Genomic DNA, 18,106 nt, shown 5'->3' on the forward strand with positions numbered 1-18,106 from the left:
AATGTGGTAAAAGATGCTGGGGATCAAGCAAGTTGCTGATGATCCAAAAGTGATTATAAAGCGGTTTTAATATTGCATTTGTATTCTATAAAATACACTTCAGAACAAATAAAAATACATGCAACGTGTTTCGGTTTGATGCGTGATAAAGGTGTACTATACACCAAAACTGCATGTATTTCTATTTGTTCTGAAGTGTATTTTATAGCATACCTATGCAATACTAAAACAGCTTTATAATCACTTTTGGATCATCAGCAACCTGCTTGATCCCCAGCATTGCACTCACACATTAAGAGCTCTTTCACCACATTAAGAGCGCAACTGGATTTTTGTTTTTCTAGTAATTTTGATCTACGCTCCCATTTTTTGGAGAGAAATTTGGGGTATTTCCCTACGTGCTGCTCTTCATGTTTCATGGATATTTTGTCGGAGTAAAGAAACTTTTTTTCTAGACCTGCCGGGGTCTCGTGTGCCAGTGGGGACTTCTCCATATAGAACCTCTACTAGGCACCAGGTGAGTTCCTCTTTCCTTTTATATCACCACATTGTATCGCTGTATTTATCAAGGCGCTGTCCGATTTACACTGTTGTTTCTTGTATCCAAGCTAGAAGCGTTAAAACAGGGTACTAGAGCCTCCATGCCCACTTGTATCATATCTTGTATCCAAGCTAGATGTGGTACAACAAGATACTAGACCCTCCATGCCCGCCCGTATCACACCTTGCATCCAAACTAGAAGTGGTACAACAGGGTACTAGAGCCTCCATGCCCACCCGTATCACATCTTGCATCCAAACTAGAAGTGGTACAACAGGGTACTAGAGCCTCCATGCCCACCCGTATCACATCTTGAGACCCATCTCACTACAACGGGTCAGTTCTCCACCATACAGTGATTGGTTTTGGCAAGGAGTGTCTAAATGATAGACGGACTTCTGGTTGTCAGACATTCGTCCCAGTGTTTATCCCTCCTGTGAAGCATTTATTGGACAATAAACAGAAGCAGAGTGGCAGGAGATTGTTTCCTGAATGATAAGTGAATGAATTATGGTTTGTGTGTCAGTCAGTGGCAGCATTTGCACTGAACGACTAGTGTTAGGATTATTGCTGGGTGATTAACGTTCAGTGTAAGAGGGTACTTGCCTTTCTTCCTGCTTGATCCGCCTGAGGTTTTGGCCCCCCAAAAAAACAAACTGCATGAGAAGCTGCCCCTGAGGCCCGTCTGTCACCTGCCCAGAGGCTGTTGGTCAAGGGTGGTGAACATGCTTCTAATTTTCCACAGCGTATCGTAGTTGCAGCAAAGTGAATGAGATTTTGGGAAATCCTGTTCACATGTTGCTGAAAAAATCTGCAGCATAAATTAACCTGCGGTGAGAACTAGAAGTAATCTGCAGCTTGTCCATTTATTTGCAGATTTCCTGTGCATCTTTCACTTCTTCTAATGCCACCAGCATGTCATATGCAGATTTTGATGTGGATCTGCACCAATACAGAAATTCTGCTGTGAATGATACACTACAAACAAAGCTTCGGGCACATAGCAATTTATCAGTCAGTTCCACATTGGAGTTTTTGGACATGGATTCGTCAGCCCAATCCACTGCAGAGCGCCGAGCCTGAGCAGTGTAGTGCTGGGGTGGATTTTCATGCAGATCGACAGATTTATGAAATGCCCATACCATCCATTCTGATTTTACCAGAGCAGAAAACAGAATGAAAGCTGCGCTGTGATTGGTTGCCAGGGGCAACAAAGACAGATTTTCTTTTGGACTGTGTCATAAATCTCTCCCATGGTTTCCGTGCAGAGAACTGACCTGTCAAGGCTTTCTTTTTTCCAGCAATAAAATAAATTCATTAAAAGGTTACAAATGTGCAGATTGGACTGGATGTCCGGGTCTGCAGTGAAATCCCACCATATAAACAAGGCCTTAGGTGGCTTTGACAAAGCACACGATTCTACGTCCCCACAGAGCAGAGAGACACGATATTGTAACTATAAACTGAGAACACAACTGTGAAGCACCCATTCCCACTGATGACCAAAGATGGTGAAGTTGACTAGAGAGGCGAGAACATGAAGAGCGTACCGTTAAACAACCCATCAGGCTCTGTTCAAAGGGTCTTTGAAAAGCTCGAGGGTCTCCGCACCAGTCCAATAACTCTGTAGCTGCATTGTGGAAGTTTGCTGGGTTCTGTAAGTGCTGAAAGAGAGGAATACAGACAGTTGTCAGACGGCCATCGTCACAAACTCCAAACTCTATGCAAGGAATGAGTGCAGCTAATGTGACAGGACGGTTATAGCTTCCAATCTACTGTGACAAAAACAAGGCATTAAAGCATAAACATCAATTTCAATCTGTATGAGACATCACCCACAAATTTGTATTTATTGGGAACCTGTCAGGATGTTGGTGCCGTCCGCTGTGGGCAGCCTGCAGTAGTATGAGGCAGCAGAGTGCAGACCTGTGTATTCTGACTACACTCCTAGGTTACTTCTGCAGCGCTAGAAACAGACTTAGGTTTTTGGGGTGTTTTTTTTTTTTTTTTAAATGTACACTTTATTTAGCTGTAGTGCTTGTGAGGAAGGAGTCCTCGTATTCAAGAGATGTGAGCTTCCCCAACCCATCTGCCACTAATACAGTAGATAGGGAGAAATCTGTCAATTAGGACAGGAGGGCGGGGCTATATTGCAGGTGATGAATATGGAGGACTCTTTCCACATAAGCATTGCAGCTAAGAAAGTGTTAGGTGCTTTTACATGGAGAATCTGCCTGTGTTGACCACCATTGAGCTGGTTGCCTCTGTGTGCACGGACAGATTGTCTGCTCTGTGGGGCCAAGTGGTCATTAACATGAGCGTTCGTCCTCATACAGTTGCCACCAATCGGCAGCACATCTATGTGCATTTTTACACAAACATAAACGAGCCAATCAGCCGACAACTAAAGTTTGCTTGTTCGTCGGCTGATAGTTGGTCCCTTTACATGCATGGCCCAACTCTCAGTGAAACACTCGGCCGGACAATCGACACATGTAAAAGGCGCACGAGTTTCTGTAAAACAACACCACATATTGGACAGAATGCTGAAACCAGCAGGTCCATCCCGATCGCTGCAACAAGTAAACCACGTGTTTAGCCAGCATACACATGCTGAGTGCAGAAAACCATTAACATGTTTTACACTACTACATGCTGCAAGGAGCAGAGACGTCCTGACCACTTCCCTTTAAAGAGAGGACTGGCATTACTACAATAGATTGACTTCTGTTCTCCATGTAATAATGAGACAAAGGAATTACTACTATGAATTTGCTTAAAGAGAACCTGTCACCCATCGCAGTCTCCTCTATGACTCAAGAGCTTCCCGAGCCAAACTTCAAAGTGCGCTTATTGTGAAATGCCGCAGCATTCCAGAACACTTGCATGGGGCATAGTGCGTCCCTGTCCTGGTTTTCCTTTTAATCTGTCACCAGATTATCAGTTTCTTGCTCAAATAAAGGTAGCCAATCCTAAATGCTGAAGCTACCAGTAGGGAAAACTATATTGGATTCAGCATTGTTATTAGTCAATGAATGACTCAATCTTGACTCCTGCCAGAAATCAAGCTCTTATTATGGCAGTGCTTGATCCCAGGAAGCTTACCCTGCACTTAGTTGCAATGCGCTCATGAAAAGCTTCCAGGGAGAAAGAGTACAATAAGTTGTGAAATCATAGAGTGTTACAAAAAGACTATACAAACATGTACAGATCCAACGAAACTGATGTCAATGAGCTCACAACCGGCGGGATTTGTTAGAGTTTGGAGACAACAAGTAGGAAAGTAGAAGAGATAAATAGGGAGAAATAGAAGCTAAGGTTTGGCGAGGAGAACCCACATACTAATAGAAGTGAAGATCCAGACGAGTAAGGGAGATGGCACAATACCTCTGCAGCGCCACGAAGGAAGCATTTCTACAAGTCAGTGTTAAACTCTTTATACAAGCCTTGTAAAAATGACTGGTAAATCAAAGCCAAGCCAGAATCCATACACAGACACCTGTTTCGGGGTGTTAGCCCCTCTTCAGTGGGCAGTAGGTTTCTGGCTAGCGAGAGGCCTGTGACGTGGGTCAGGAACGCTATCTTTTCTCCTTAGGGAGTGCACCTAGAAGGCGAGTGAGGAGACTTGGGTGACTAATGAGGAGGTGAGTGATGAGGGGCAAACACCCTGAAACAGCTGTCTGTGTATGGATTCTGGCTTGGTTTTCAGTTCCCAGTCATTGTTACAAGGCTTGTATAAAGAGTCTAACATTGTCTTGCAGGAATGCTGCCTTCCAATAGGTGGTGCTGCAGAGGTATTTTTCCATCTCCCGTATTTGCATACTACCCAGAGGAGCATGAATGGCCTTATATGTCTCCTTACTCACTCACCTTCTAGGTGCTCTCCCCAAGGCAAAAAGAACACATGGAAGGTCACAAGTGCCAAAACTTCAACGTGTTGTTTAGGGCAATTTTCTTTGAATTACTAAGTGAATGAACGGATGTGAACCCATAAAGCAGTGTGAACTGAGCCTTCTAGTTACAAGAATTTACAAGGTCAAGATACAGTTATGTAGAGTTATGTTGGTATCATCCTGATGTCTGGAGCTTGGCGGTGGAAAACTGTAAACGTGTCCCGGCCCACACAGACTAACATTCCAGAGAGTGAAAGCCGATAACATTTCTCTGCCCTTCCTAGATAACTTGGAATCCCATGACCTATTAGATCACAGACATTGTTTTTAACATCTAGGAGAGTCATAATGTATTTCATATACATGTGAAATTTCATATGCAGTCTTTTTCGGACGTCTTTCCATATTTAAATGCCTTTCCATCTTTCAAATCCTGTATAAATATTGTTCAGTGCAGAACATTTTGTTTGCAAAGTAGACATTTTATTACGGCTTAAGAACTTAAGAGATCTTATGACTGAGGTCTTGCTGCCTAAGCCACCAGCAGCAGGAACCTGGGACAGGTATGTCCACTGCTCTCATCTATGTGTAGGTTTCATTCTGAAACACTGCAAGGTTTCCGAACAAACCTACTTTTGACTCTGAGTTCCTTCCTGTGTCAAACTTCAAAGATAGGCCATGCCGGCTTGTCCCTGCCCGCAGAATATTGACCGACAGTTTTCTCCCCTTTTGTGGGCACTGCGCATATCTGTCCTGGGTTCATACAGGGTAGTGATAGTTTCCATGCCCATTCAGAACTGCTTAATGCAACCAGCCATGCACACAATTAGTTCAGTACCGTGTGCCATGTATTTCATGCCACATTTACCCCATATTAGGCGATTACATGGGGCGCATAACTACCCGAACAGCTCATCATCTTACATACACACCTACTGTCTTTAGAAATGGGAGTTTGGCTGTGGCAAGCCATGGAGCTATTCACAGTTAGAGACTGTGGAGCTGGGGACATGTATTCACGATGGCCTGGTGCTTCAACTCTAGAGATGCCCAGACACTTCACATGTTATGGTCCCCTATCCATCCTCCTTTCTAACCCTGCGTCTTCTCACTGGCTACCCGCCATATCCTGCTGAATGCTATTCAAAGCAACATGGTGGCGCTGCAGGTGGCGGCTGCAATCCCACAACCGGTGAGATGCGATTACCTTCCTTACTGGTACTTGTAGTGAAACCGTGACAAGAAGGGACTTCAGCAGCCAGGCAATAACCACAGCAGGATAAGAACGGAGATATTGACACACATTTCTGCTCACCCGGTACCTAGTAAACTGGTAGGCTCATTTTAAGAAACAAGGATTTGGGTTTTCGTTGTTCATATGTGAACCTATAAACAGGCAAAATCTATGGATAAGTTCACACATCGAGGGGGGGGGGGGGGGGGGGGAGTACATCTGATCTAAATTTTAAAATGCGGAGAAACAACTTGGTGCCGCCAGTTACATCATACCAGGCAACATGCTAATGGTTATATCTTGTAGAAATACGGTGACTGGCTAAGCCAGGAGACTAACTCAACTAAAAGCCCATTTTATGACTTCCTATATCAATACAGGCTTCAATGGGCACCATTCTTTTAACTAACTTTGCATAAATCAATAGTACAAAGATTTTTAAAAAAATATTAGAATATAGATCTTGCTATAGAAAAATGCCTCCTTCTCCTCTTTAACAACTTCTCCCCGACTCATGCACTGATCATTCAATTCGCTGCTAGAACCCATCTTCAGAAATGCAAAGATCAGGCAGATTATCAGCTTTACTGAGGGATCAGGTTACAGCTGCTGCCCATTGAAGTCTCTGAAGAGATGAGGAGGCAAAAGTAGCAGAGACACACGCACACCAAAGGCGAGGCTGGCTCCAGTTAATGTTTAAGGACCACTCCAGTGAAAAAATAGTTTTTATTCATGATGTAGCTAGCCTCCCAGTATATATGTCAGCTGGTGTTACTTTCTATCTGAAACCCCTGGGCTCTTTTTCCCCAGATGGCCATGTTATCTCAGTTCTGACCAGCACAGATCTACTTGGGGTTATGTGTTTAGTTTCTAGTCAGTTTCTCAGTCTGTGTGATGCCATTACATGTACCTAGAAACTGCTTAGAGGTAGACACACCGACTCCTATTTCAGTTACTGATGATGATGATCACACAGCTCCTGTCACACAGTTAGAATGAAGGAGATCACAGCTCATCTTCCTGACTGTATACTTATGGGCTATAGATTATTTAGAAGAATCTAGAAGGTAATGATAATTAAACTGTCCACCCAGCAGGCAGAAATGGTGCATGGAAGGGATGGAAAAATCTGTTTTTGCCAAAGTGGCCCTTTAATGTCTCATCCCACCCCAGTGCTGGATTCACAACTGCCTAATGCTGTTTAATGTACTCCATGCTGCTACTTCTGAGGGTGTGTTGCAGAGAAATAGGGGAGTAGAATCTCCTCCCTTCTATGTGTGCTATGTATGGGAGACATCATAACACCTAGTCTTCACCCCTGAGCTCAGGGAAAACTGCTAATTAGAAATAGAGTGTACAGAACAGGAAAACTGGTGATAAATGCAAAGTCATAGAATGGTCAGAAATAGTGTTATTCATTATTTACGCTCACACATATGACAGCTGCTTCTGAGAAGTCACCTGAAATATCAGGTACAAATATAGCAGTGCCCAACACTGCAGCTTGAAATCTACATTGGCACGCTATTTGCGTAGAGAGACTGTTGCCATTCACTTCAAATGGTCAGTTACTGTACGCAAATAGCGTAGATACAACACACCATCTCTGTAGAACACTAAAGAGCTGATACATCTGTCTTTATGGGCTTTCTCATCCATATTGTGGTTTTATACACAATTAACGTTAGACAAAAAAAAAAAATGGTTTGGCCAACTTCACCTACCTGTTTTATGCACTGCAGACGGTCGTTAGTCTGCTGTATGTGCCTATCCATAGAGTTCATTATGCCTACGTCCGCTTAGTTTCTACCTGAAAGCCATTAAAGGTCCTCAAACCTACAACAGAAAGAAAAAATGGTTAACAATATTTATTCAGAGATAGCAAAGCCTTGTTACGGCCCCACAGTGTTACTCCTGTCATCTTTTCATCTTCTTGGATTACTACTTGTTCTGAGGTTTTCTTTTATTTTAATGGGGATCCCGACAGACAGAACAAAAACGTATAAACTGGTATGCAACTTAATAAAAAAAATAAACATCCTAAATAAATTTTATAATAAGGAATAATTAATTAGCTGCACCGCTATGAGTCTTTTTCATGACAAAAGTCCTGGAGGGTGTTAATAGCTTTTTTTCAACCAAATTAGGCCTCTTTCACACTTGCGACATGGGAAGAGGAAAATGGAATTCTGGATCAGTTCTGTGATGAAAATGAAAGGCACCTAACAAACCCCTTTAACCATAATGGGTACCCCAGATTGCTGTCAGGCCCTCTGGCATTTTCCTGATAAAATACAGACGCAGCAAAGTTTACCATGACTTCCCACATTATGATAACTCACTGAGTTTAACCCTTCAATTACTGTTCAAAGGCTTTTGTTGGAATATGATAAGAGTACAATTGCTTTTAATGGCTTAAGATGAGATAACTTTCTGCAGCAAGTTATCATAGACAGGTTAAAACCTGCTACATCTGTAGTATAGCATGCTCTACTATTAGGTGCTGCATTCTGTGACAGAGGCTACCAACACAGCTTTCTAGCATAAATACCTTTTTCATCATTTTTTGTACCAATTTGCCCCCCTTGATGCTGATTGTATGCAGCTGGGGGTGGGCTCTAGACATAATCTTTGTCCTTCCTCTCTGGCAGCTGCCAATATAGTCCCTTCTTACTTCCCCACTGCAGCAGGGAGTCTTCTCAGCCATGCTGATGTTATTGCAGAGGCTAAGCTCTTTCTCTGACCATCTATTTCTCTTGGCTGCTCTGTAGTGAACTGAGAATCACTATGCAGAGAACTGGTTGTGGGAAGAGTTAACGGGCATGTGTATCCCACCAGCTGGACGTGCACCCGGCTATATACATTCACCACTAGGTGGTGCCATACTATGTACGTAAATGTCATAAATCCTCAGTGGATAATTTAACTACATATGAATGGCAAACGCTGTTAATTTTTATAATCTATTAAATGAAGAGGATATTACCTGACAGGACAACACCTTAACCCCTTAGTATTGAAGCCAGTTCGCACCTTAATTAACTACTTTTTCCATTTATTTTCATTGTCGCATTCCTAGAGCCATTACTTCTTCATTGTTCCATTGAGATAGTCGTACGAGGGCTGTTTTTTTGCGGGACAAGTTGTATTTTTTAATTACATCATTTTGAAGTACATATAATGTATTATATAACTTATTAAATTGTTTTTGGGAGATGGGGGGAAAATTAAAAGGAATTTCACCATTTGTTTTTTGGATTTCATTTTTACAGCGATCATAATTAGAGATGAGCGAACGTGCTCGGCCACGCCCCTTTTTCGCCCGAATACCGCGATTTCCGAGTACTTCCGTTCTCGGGCGAAAAAATTCGGGGGGCGCCGTGGTGGCACGGGGGGTAGCAGTGGGGAGTGGGGGGGAGAGGGAGAAAGAGAGGGCTCCCCCCTGTTCCCCGCTGCTACCCCCGCACCGCCACGCCTCTCCCCGCCCCCCGGCGCCCCCCGAATCTTTTCACCCGAGTACTGAAGTACTCGAAAATGGCGGTACTCGGGTGCGTAAGTACTCGAAACGAGTACGTTCGCTCATCTCTAATCATAATGCAGAATAAATAACGTGACAATATTATTCTCCGGATCGGCAAGATTCCAGTGATACCACGTTTATATTTTGCTATTCTTGTACACTAAACACATTTTTTATATTTAAATTTATTTTAGTTAAAGATTTGCTTTTCTGTCGCTGCAATCCAAGAGACTGAACATGTTTTATTTTTCCATTGATATAGCTCTTTAAGAACTTATATTTTGCGGGATGGATTCTTGTCTTCATTTATCCAATTTTTGGGAAGATATAACATTTTGATTGCTTTTTATTCCGTTTTTCTAGAGGCAAGATTAACAAAATCTGTACCTCTGGCAAGTTTTATATTTTTAACAGGGTTTACGGTGCTGTTCAAATAATATGTTACATTAATTCTGTGGGTCAGTACAAGTATGTCAATACCAAATTTATATAGGTTGGTTGTTTTTTTTTTGCCACATTTTCACACTTTTTCAAAAAATGTATTTTCTTTATTGCTGCATTCAAGACTAACATTTTTATTTTCTTGCAAACGGTGTTTTTTGGTGGGGATGAGTTGTACTTTCTAAGGCCTTCTGTCCACTGCTAAAATGTAATTTAAAATCCGCAGTGTTTCTCCCGCAGCGTGATCCGCGCCCCATAGGGATGCATTGGACACCCGCAGGTAGTTAAATACCTGCGGATGCATTTTCCCCTGAGGCGCGGATTGCGTCTGCGGGAAAACACCCGCAGCATGCTGCATTTTAGTGCGCGTCTCCTGCGGGGACGGCTCTCGCAGGCTTCTATTGAGGCCTATGGAAGCAGTTCGGATCCGCGGAACACCCGTACCTGAATTTCTGCTCTCCGTCGCGGGAGCGCAAGAGAGCAGGAGTTCAAAAAAAAAAATGGAGTGCCCGGCGCATGCGCACTGCTGGCATGCTGAGCACATCCGCTGGGCCGAAGAAAGAAGATCCGGCTGCGACAGAGGGAAGATCCGCAGCGTCCGGACAGGTAAGTTAAATCTTCTTTTTTAGGCCTCATGTCCGCGGGAAAGGAGAGACCTGCTGCGGGATTCTGCATGAAGAATCCGCGGTGGGCCTGATTTTCCCCGTGGACATGAGGCCTAAGTTTACAATTTCTTGGTCTATACAACATTTTGATTGCTTTATATTCCTTTTTTTGTAAGACAAGATGGCAAAAACAGCTATTTGTGCCATGGTTTTTGTATTTTTTTTCATGGCATACACAATGTTAAATAAAAATGTACTAACTTTTTTCTCTGGGTCATTACAAATGCGGCAATGCCAGATTTGTGATTTTTAAAAAAATGTTTACATAGTAAAAGGGGAAAGGTGAGGTTTTAATGTTTATTTTTATTGTTGTACTATTTTTTTCTATACGTTAAAACCTTTTACTATTGTCCCTCTAGGTTATTTGAATATCACTCTCTTTTATCATTCTTATACCTCAGTAGAGCAGTGTTTTATAAAGGCTGAACCTCATGGGCAAACATAGCAGCCATATTCAAGCTTCTAGGTGCCACAGTAACCCATTGGGACTCCGCAATCACATCATGGGGGTCACACCGATCGCGGCATATAAAGGGTAAAAAGTGGGTATTTGCAGGTTCTTTAGCCCCCTCTGTTTGAGCAAGTGCCAAGATGTTATCAAACAGCCAAGCACCTGCTCCCATGCCAGGCTTGTGATGCAGCCCTCTTGGTGGCAGCCAACTTTGATTCGGCCCAAGAAACTTCAATGGGAAGGGGGTCATGAATACATGATTTAAGGGTAGAATTTCATCAGAAATTTATAGGTGCCATAATATTTTATATACCTGTTTCTGTTATGGTATTGACAATACTGATTATTTTAGTTGCTGCTAACAAATTCTCCACTATTAGAACACTTCAACATTCCAGCACAACAAACTAATCCTGACCGGTCTTATGTTTGTCAAGTTGATCAGTTAAGTATTTGTTTACATTATTTCCTGATTTTCAAGTGTCCAATGTGCTCCCACGGTTAGCAGGGCTGGATACAGTATAGATATGATAGGCAAAACCCCCAGTCATATACACAATATATTACATATATTGAATGTTGTGGTCACAGTGAGTCATCGCAGAGTAGCATGTTAGCCTGTCCTGATAAGAGCATCATTCCAAGGGATGAGGAGTGATAGACCAACAACTTAACATTGTATTATTCCGGAGATTGGTGCAAGGTATAAATGTGGCATTGTATGAAGTACCAATAATCCTGCCAGTTTCACACGAGTATATTATGAGCACCTACAGTACAAACAAGTGTCCCAGCCCAAACTAGGGTCTACTGATGCAAACTCCCAGCATCAGATGCATCCATGATACTCTGATTTCAGGTCAGCAGACCCACAACACTCGTCTGTATTACATGTAAACATGCTCATAAAACGCGCATGTGAAATTGGGTATGTTTACACATGGTGGAAATGCTGCGGAATGCCCGCAGCGGAAAAATCTATCCAAATTCTTCAGCATTTCCGCCACGTGTAAACACACCTTTAAAGAGTTTTCCCAGGACTTTAATATTGATGTCTTATCTTTAGGATAGGTCATCAACAGTAGACTGGTGGGGGCCAGCCACTGCAAACCCCCTTGATCAATTGTTTGAAGGGACCACAATGCTAGAATGAACGCCGTGGCTACGTGTCAGAATTTCTTCTGCTGGTTTTCAATTTATTTAATGAAAGAGAAGTTGGATAGATTTTATCCTATTGTCTTTTTAGCCTTCACACATGGCACTAACATCACATTCATTTGTCATGGACCACCACTGACCAGATATTGAATACATATACTAAGCATAGGTCACCAATATTGGAGTCCCATAAAACACCCCTTTAAGTGAGGCTGCAGTAGCATGGTCCCAGAAAACCCCTTTAACTGAGGATGTGGTAGTATGGTCCCAGAAAACCCCTTTAACTGAGGATGTGGTAGTATGGTCCCAGAAAACCTCTTTAACTGAGGCTGTGGTAGTACAGTGTGATCCTCTGCATAACAACATACATGTGTGGCCAAGATAAAAGGGAAATGCATTATTGGTCAACAGCAATACAAAGAAATGCATCAATATAACGTCTCTTATGTAATCTTTCTATCATAATTGGTTACATAATAAAATGCTGCAGGGAGCGGCGAAAACAAACTTTCTGCCAACAGTTCAGCTTATCCTAGTTGTTTCCCGCCTTTTACAAGTATTCCTATAGTAAAGTCACAGGAATTCTCCGTAAATTCAGGACCAGAACGTCAGGTGTCATTTGCAAACACAGGATGCAGAAAAAGTATCACAATGGAAAACATACAAAATGATTGTTAATGATCTTGTTCATTATAGAACCTTAAAACAGATATTTTTTTTTGTATACAGAGTATCATTCCACCCAAATTCTACCCCTTTGGGTATATTCACATATCCATATTATTTTTCCCAGCAGGAGGGCTCCAGCCACAGTGGGATTAGCCTCTGATGATAGAGGAAAGTCGGCCACTATTTAGAGACTCGACTGGGGAAGTTATTACATACCCAGCACCCCTGTGTTACACGCTGCGGGTGATATTACTCCCAGGAGCCGAGGAGAGAGAACATTTACACTGATTGGAAGGGTGCAGCCATCACCTTTACCTCCTGTATGCATATACAACACCGAGACAGATATCTGCTAACATCATATTGATGCATTTATCCTGTCTGAGATTATAGATATATGATGCAGTAGGGCAGGACTGCATATATATGGAACAGTAGCTTCTACGACCTGTTCACACTGTAGATTTTAACATATTCCACATTAGATCCGCAGCTAAATCCACATTCAAAAATATACCATTCACTTGAATGGAAGTTTGCTATGTAGTTTATATGGTGCAGGTTTTCTTTACGCATACAGAATTGAAATCAGTCAAAATAAAAAAAGATGTGCGTGTTATTTCTCGACCTGGGGTCCACATAGTAAGGTCTGCATGTGGGATTAGCTCTACTGAACAAGGGCTAATCCACGTGTTTATCCATGACAACAGCATGTGGAAATTCATGGCGGTGCTAGCGCTTTCTGCCTTGGAGTAGGAGGCAAATCCGCCATGTGAACAGGGTCCTTGGGGCGAGTTACAATGGTAACTCATTCTAGATAAAACCATTCCTGAGGTTTCAATGTAAAACATTTTAGAATCTCATTTACATGACGCTTACCAAGTACAATACTTAATTCCTAGATGACAAGTCCGTTGTGAGTTAGAGTCTGAGCAGATCGCCCTCAACTAGCACAGGAAAAACCTTCTCAGTAACTCCGCATGATTAAAAATTATAATATCAAAATACTAACAAGCACCTGTCTGCCCTGATCACATGACGGGGACATCATCACAGGTCCTTCACTTTATTAAAAACCTGCAGAGCCAGACAGCAGCAGTGTGCTTTACAGCACCTGTAATGACGTCACCATCTGTGATCAGTCACCAGTGTGGGAGGAGTCTGGGGTCACATGACCAGGGGGTGATCAGTGTGTGCAAGACTCTTCTGTGCTGCTTGCGATCCCCGTTGTATGGGATAAAGAATGTATGTACCAGAGCTGTGTGTGTGAGTGTGACGAGCATGTACCAGAGCTGTGTGTGTGAGTGTGACGAGCATGTACCAGAGCTGTGTGTGTGAGTGTGACGAGCATGTACCAGAGCTGTGTGTGTGAGTGTGACGAGCATGTACCAGAGCTGTGTGTGTGAGTGTGACGAGCATGTACCAGAGCTGTGTGAGTGAGTGTGACGTGCATGTACCAGAGCTGTGTGAGTGAGTGTGACGTGCATGTACCAGAGCTGTGTGAGTGAGTGTGACGTGCATGTACCAGAGCTGTGTGTGTGACGTGCATGTACCAGAGCTGTGTGTGTGTGTTTGTGACGTGCATGTACCAGAGCTGTGTGTGTGTGTTTGTGACGTGCATGTACCAGAGCTGTGTGTGTGTGTTTGTGACGTGCATGTACCAGAGCTGTGTGTGTGTGTTTGTGACGTGCATGTACCAGAGCTGTGTGTGTGTGTTTGTGACGTGCATGTACCAGAGCTGTGTGTGTTTGTGACGTGCATGTACCAGAGCTGTGTGTGTTTGTGACGTGCATGTACCAGAGCTGTGTGTGTTTGTGACGTGCATGTACCAGAGCTGTGTGTGTTTGTGACGTGCATGTACCAGAGCTCTGTGTGCGACGTGCATGTACCAGAGCTCTGTGTGCGACGTGCATGTAACAGAGCTGTGTGCGACGTGCATGTAACAGAGCTCTGTGTGCGACGTGCATGTAACAGAGCTCTGTGTGCGACGTGCATGTAACAGAGCTCTGTGTGCGACGTGCATGTAACAGAGCTCTGTGTGCGACGTGCATGTAACAGAGCTCTGTGTGCGACGTGCATGTAACAGAGCTCTGTGTGCGACGTGCATGCAACAGAGCTCTGTGTGCGACGTGCATGCAACAGAGCTCTGTGTGCGACGTGCATGCAACAGAGCTCTGTGTGCGACGTGCATGTAACAGAGCTCTGTGTGCGACGTGCATGTAAGAGCCCTGTGTGCGACGTGCATGTAAGAGCCCTGTGTGCGACGTGCATGTAAGAGCCGTGTGTGCGACGTGCATGTAACAGAGCCGTGTGTGCGACGTGCATGTAACAGAGCCGTGTGTGCGACGTGCATGTAACAGAGCCGTGTGTGCGACGTGCTTGTAACAGAGCCGTGTGTGCGACGTGCATGTAACAGAGCCGTGTGTGCGACGTGCATGTAACAGAGCCGTGTGTGCGACGTGCATGTAACAGAGCCGTGTGTGCGACGTGCATGTAACAGAGCCGTGTGTGCGACGTGCATGTAACAGAGCCGTGTGTGCGACGTGCATGTAACAGAGCCGTGTGTGCGACGTGCATGTAACAGAGCCGTGTGTGCGACGTGCATGTAACAGAGCCGTGTGTGCGACGTGCATGTAACAGAGCCGTGTGTGCGACGTGCATGTAACAGAGCCGTGTGTGCGACGTGCATGTAACAGAGCCGTGTGTGCGACGTGCATGTAACAGAGCCGTGTGTGCGACGTGCATGTAACAGAGCCGTGTGTGCGACGTGCATGTAACAGAGCCGTGTGTGCGACGTGCATGTAACAGAGCCGTGTGTGCGACGTGCATGTAACAGAGCCGTGTGTGCGACGTGCATGTAACAGAGCCGTGTGTGCGACGTGCATGTAACAGAGCCGTGTGTGCGACGTGCATGTAACAGAGCCGTGTGTGCGACGTGCATGTAACAGAGCCGTGTGTGCGACGTGCATGTAACAGAGCCGTGTGTGCGACGTGCATGTAACAGAGCCGTGTGTGCGACGTGCATGTAACAGAGCCGTGTGTGCGACGTGCATGTAACAGAGCCGTGTGTGCGACGTGCATGTAACAGAGCCGTGTGTGTGACGTGCATGTAACAGAGCCGTGTGTGTGACGTGCATGTAACAGAGCCGTGTGTGTGACGTGCATGTAACAGAGCGCTGTGTGTGTGACGTGAATGTAACAGAGGTGTGTGTGTGTGTGTGTGTGTGTGTGACAAACACTGGTGCTATATTTTCCTAATAATTACTAGTATATCGTATATACACACTGTGTCCCAAAAAATATCCACACACTTCAACATGAGAAATATCTGCATAAAAGCTTTACGACTATTTTATATAGACATCACAGGAGAGCTGTAGATCATGTCTGACTTCTGCAATTACAGTGGTCACCATTAACATCCAGACACTTCTGATTTTGGTGAACTACTGCACAAATATTGTTGCTCTAAAGTCAAGCATGCCTCCACCAGTCCGACTCTCCTGAGGCCACATGGTGGTTTTAGCAATCGTGCGACTACTTACATCTTTCTCTTTTACATCTATGTCCTCTCACACGTGGACGCGGCAAAGCACTGCGATTTTACTTTCATTTTCGTCAGCAGCTCGCTGTGGCCGATAGTGTGTTTTAGCACACCCCATCATTGTGATGGGTGTTGAAGCGCGTTAAACGGACAAAGCTAGAGCAGACAGCGCTCAAAAATTGTGGCGCTGGAAAGCACCGTCTAGCATTGCGATGAAACGCATGTATGCAAGGCCTCATTGATTTCAGTGGGAGCGTTATACCGCGATTTAAGCGGCATTCAAAACGCTGCGTTAATTGTGGTAAAAGGCGCCTGTGTGAGAGAGGCCTAAGAGACAGCATAATACGTATTGCCACCATATATTCAGTTTATTCAATTTGAATTTTAAAAACATAGATAACCACTATTGAGGGGTGTATACATTTTCTTACACACACACACACACACACACACACACACACACACACACACACACACACATATATATATATAAAAATTTGTCTCCACCTTCCCATCCATATTTAAAAAACAAACCACAAGCACTGATCCAGATCCTAATGAGCAGTAATGTGCAAATAAACTGGGACAATATATTCTCTCCGCCAGTAGATGTCTCCATTACCTACCAAAGCAAAATTCCAACTGAGCTGCCCAAACAGCCTCTCCGTGTTCCTTTAAGCCTTTACAAGTTCCTACAAATCCTCGGCTGCTGCTTCCTAACAGGGAGCACTAAAGCTGACACTGTCTGTCTGACCTTGTGGTTATTGATTAACTATCTCCCCATTCCCTGCCATCTTTCACACCTCCAGGGCTTGCAAACAGAGAGCTTAGGAACAGCAGTCAAACACTCTGACAACCACTCAGAAAAAAACTGATCTTAAACCATGAAGAAAGGAGGAGACATGAAAAGAAGGGAATGGAAAAGTGCAGTTTGTAGAGGAAACTGTGGGGAAAAGCGGAAGCAATTACAAAATGTATAACGAGGAGGCAGCAGGGAATTTGTTATACGGGCAATAAGGAATGAAGGAAGGGTTATTAAAAGGGTGGATGAATACACAGAAAGAGCAAATGACACAAAAGTGATATACTGAATGTACGATTACAAAATGCTAGAAGGAGAAAACCACGTAACAAAGAATAAGAGCACATAAGGCAATGTACACTAAACTGACATGATGGACTAAATTAGATGAGAGTATAATGTCTGCTTCTAATATAAACCTGCCATCTCAAAGATACACAACCTTTTGTGTCACATTTAGTTGAAAAACAGAAATAAAAAATATAAATCATAAGATTGCAAACATCTGCATATATGTAATGTAAAATTGACACATAATATTATACCTTTCAAAGATATTTCCAAAGATTTAAGGTTATTCCATATCCGCAGAATAAGAAGACAAACCAACTGCAATCAGCGTTTCAACCCTGAATTGGGGTCTTCCTCAGGCGCGGTTGGTTCAGGATGCCCTAGGAAGACCCCAATCTGAGGTTGAAACATGTAGCTTCCCTCTATCAATATAAAGGAATAATTTATTTAACTTTGGAGCCGGTCTCTTTTGTTCCTTGTCAGCTCACTAGGGAGCAGTACTGATTGCAATTGGTTTGTCTTCTCCTAAATATTGCACCCAATTTTGAGCCCAGGGAAATGCTCTCCTAGTAACCTTGGAACGGCTTGCAACTCCTTTTCATCTCAAAAGTGCTTCATATAGTTGGGCACATTCTAGCACAACTCCACTACATAGGAGCAATAGCCATTTCTGTGGTTTTATCCCAGCCTTATCAAACTGAGTTTACTATAGCAGATAGCGCCCCCTTGTTCTTCCTCTCTTTTGTACTTTTTTAGTGAAATTTTTCATAGAATTGGGGACAAGTGTTTGATCGTGGGGGATCCTTCCAATGACACGCCCACCTATCACAAGAACAAAGGTCCCTTTCCCCTGTATGAATGGCGGCCAAGCGTATGCACACCCACTCCATTCAATTT

General features: G+C 43.7%; 1 protein-coding gene across 7 annotated transcripts in view; it reads right to left on the reverse strand.

Moving 5' to 3' along the window:
- ZMIZ1 (zinc finger MIZ-type containing 1) overlaps nt 1-18,106 on the reverse strand; it is a 407,596-nt gene that overhangs the window by 92,867 nt on the left and 296,623 nt on the right. For all 7 annotated transcript variants that reach the window (XM_066600362.1, XM_066600356.1, XM_066600357.1 and 4 more), the window contains 2 exons: nt 7,393-7,504; nt 2,092-2,205 (listed from right to left, as the gene is read on the reverse strand). In XM_066600362.1, coding sequence (XP_066456459.1) covers nt 2,092-2,205; nt 7,393-7,452 — 174 coding nt within the window. In that variant the 5' untranslated portion in view covers nt 7,453-7,504. The remainder of the gene's footprint in view (nt 1-2,091; nt 2,206-7,392; nt 7,505-18,106) is intronic.

The sequence above is a fragment of the Eleutherodactylus coqui genome, chromosome 4 (assembly GCF_035609145.1).
Source record: "Eleutherodactylus coqui strain aEleCoq1 chromosome 4, aEleCoq1.hap1, whole genome shotgun sequence".
Lineage (NCBI taxonomy): Eukaryota > Metazoa > Chordata > Amphibia > Anura > Eleutherodactylidae > Eleutherodactylus > Eleutherodactylus coqui.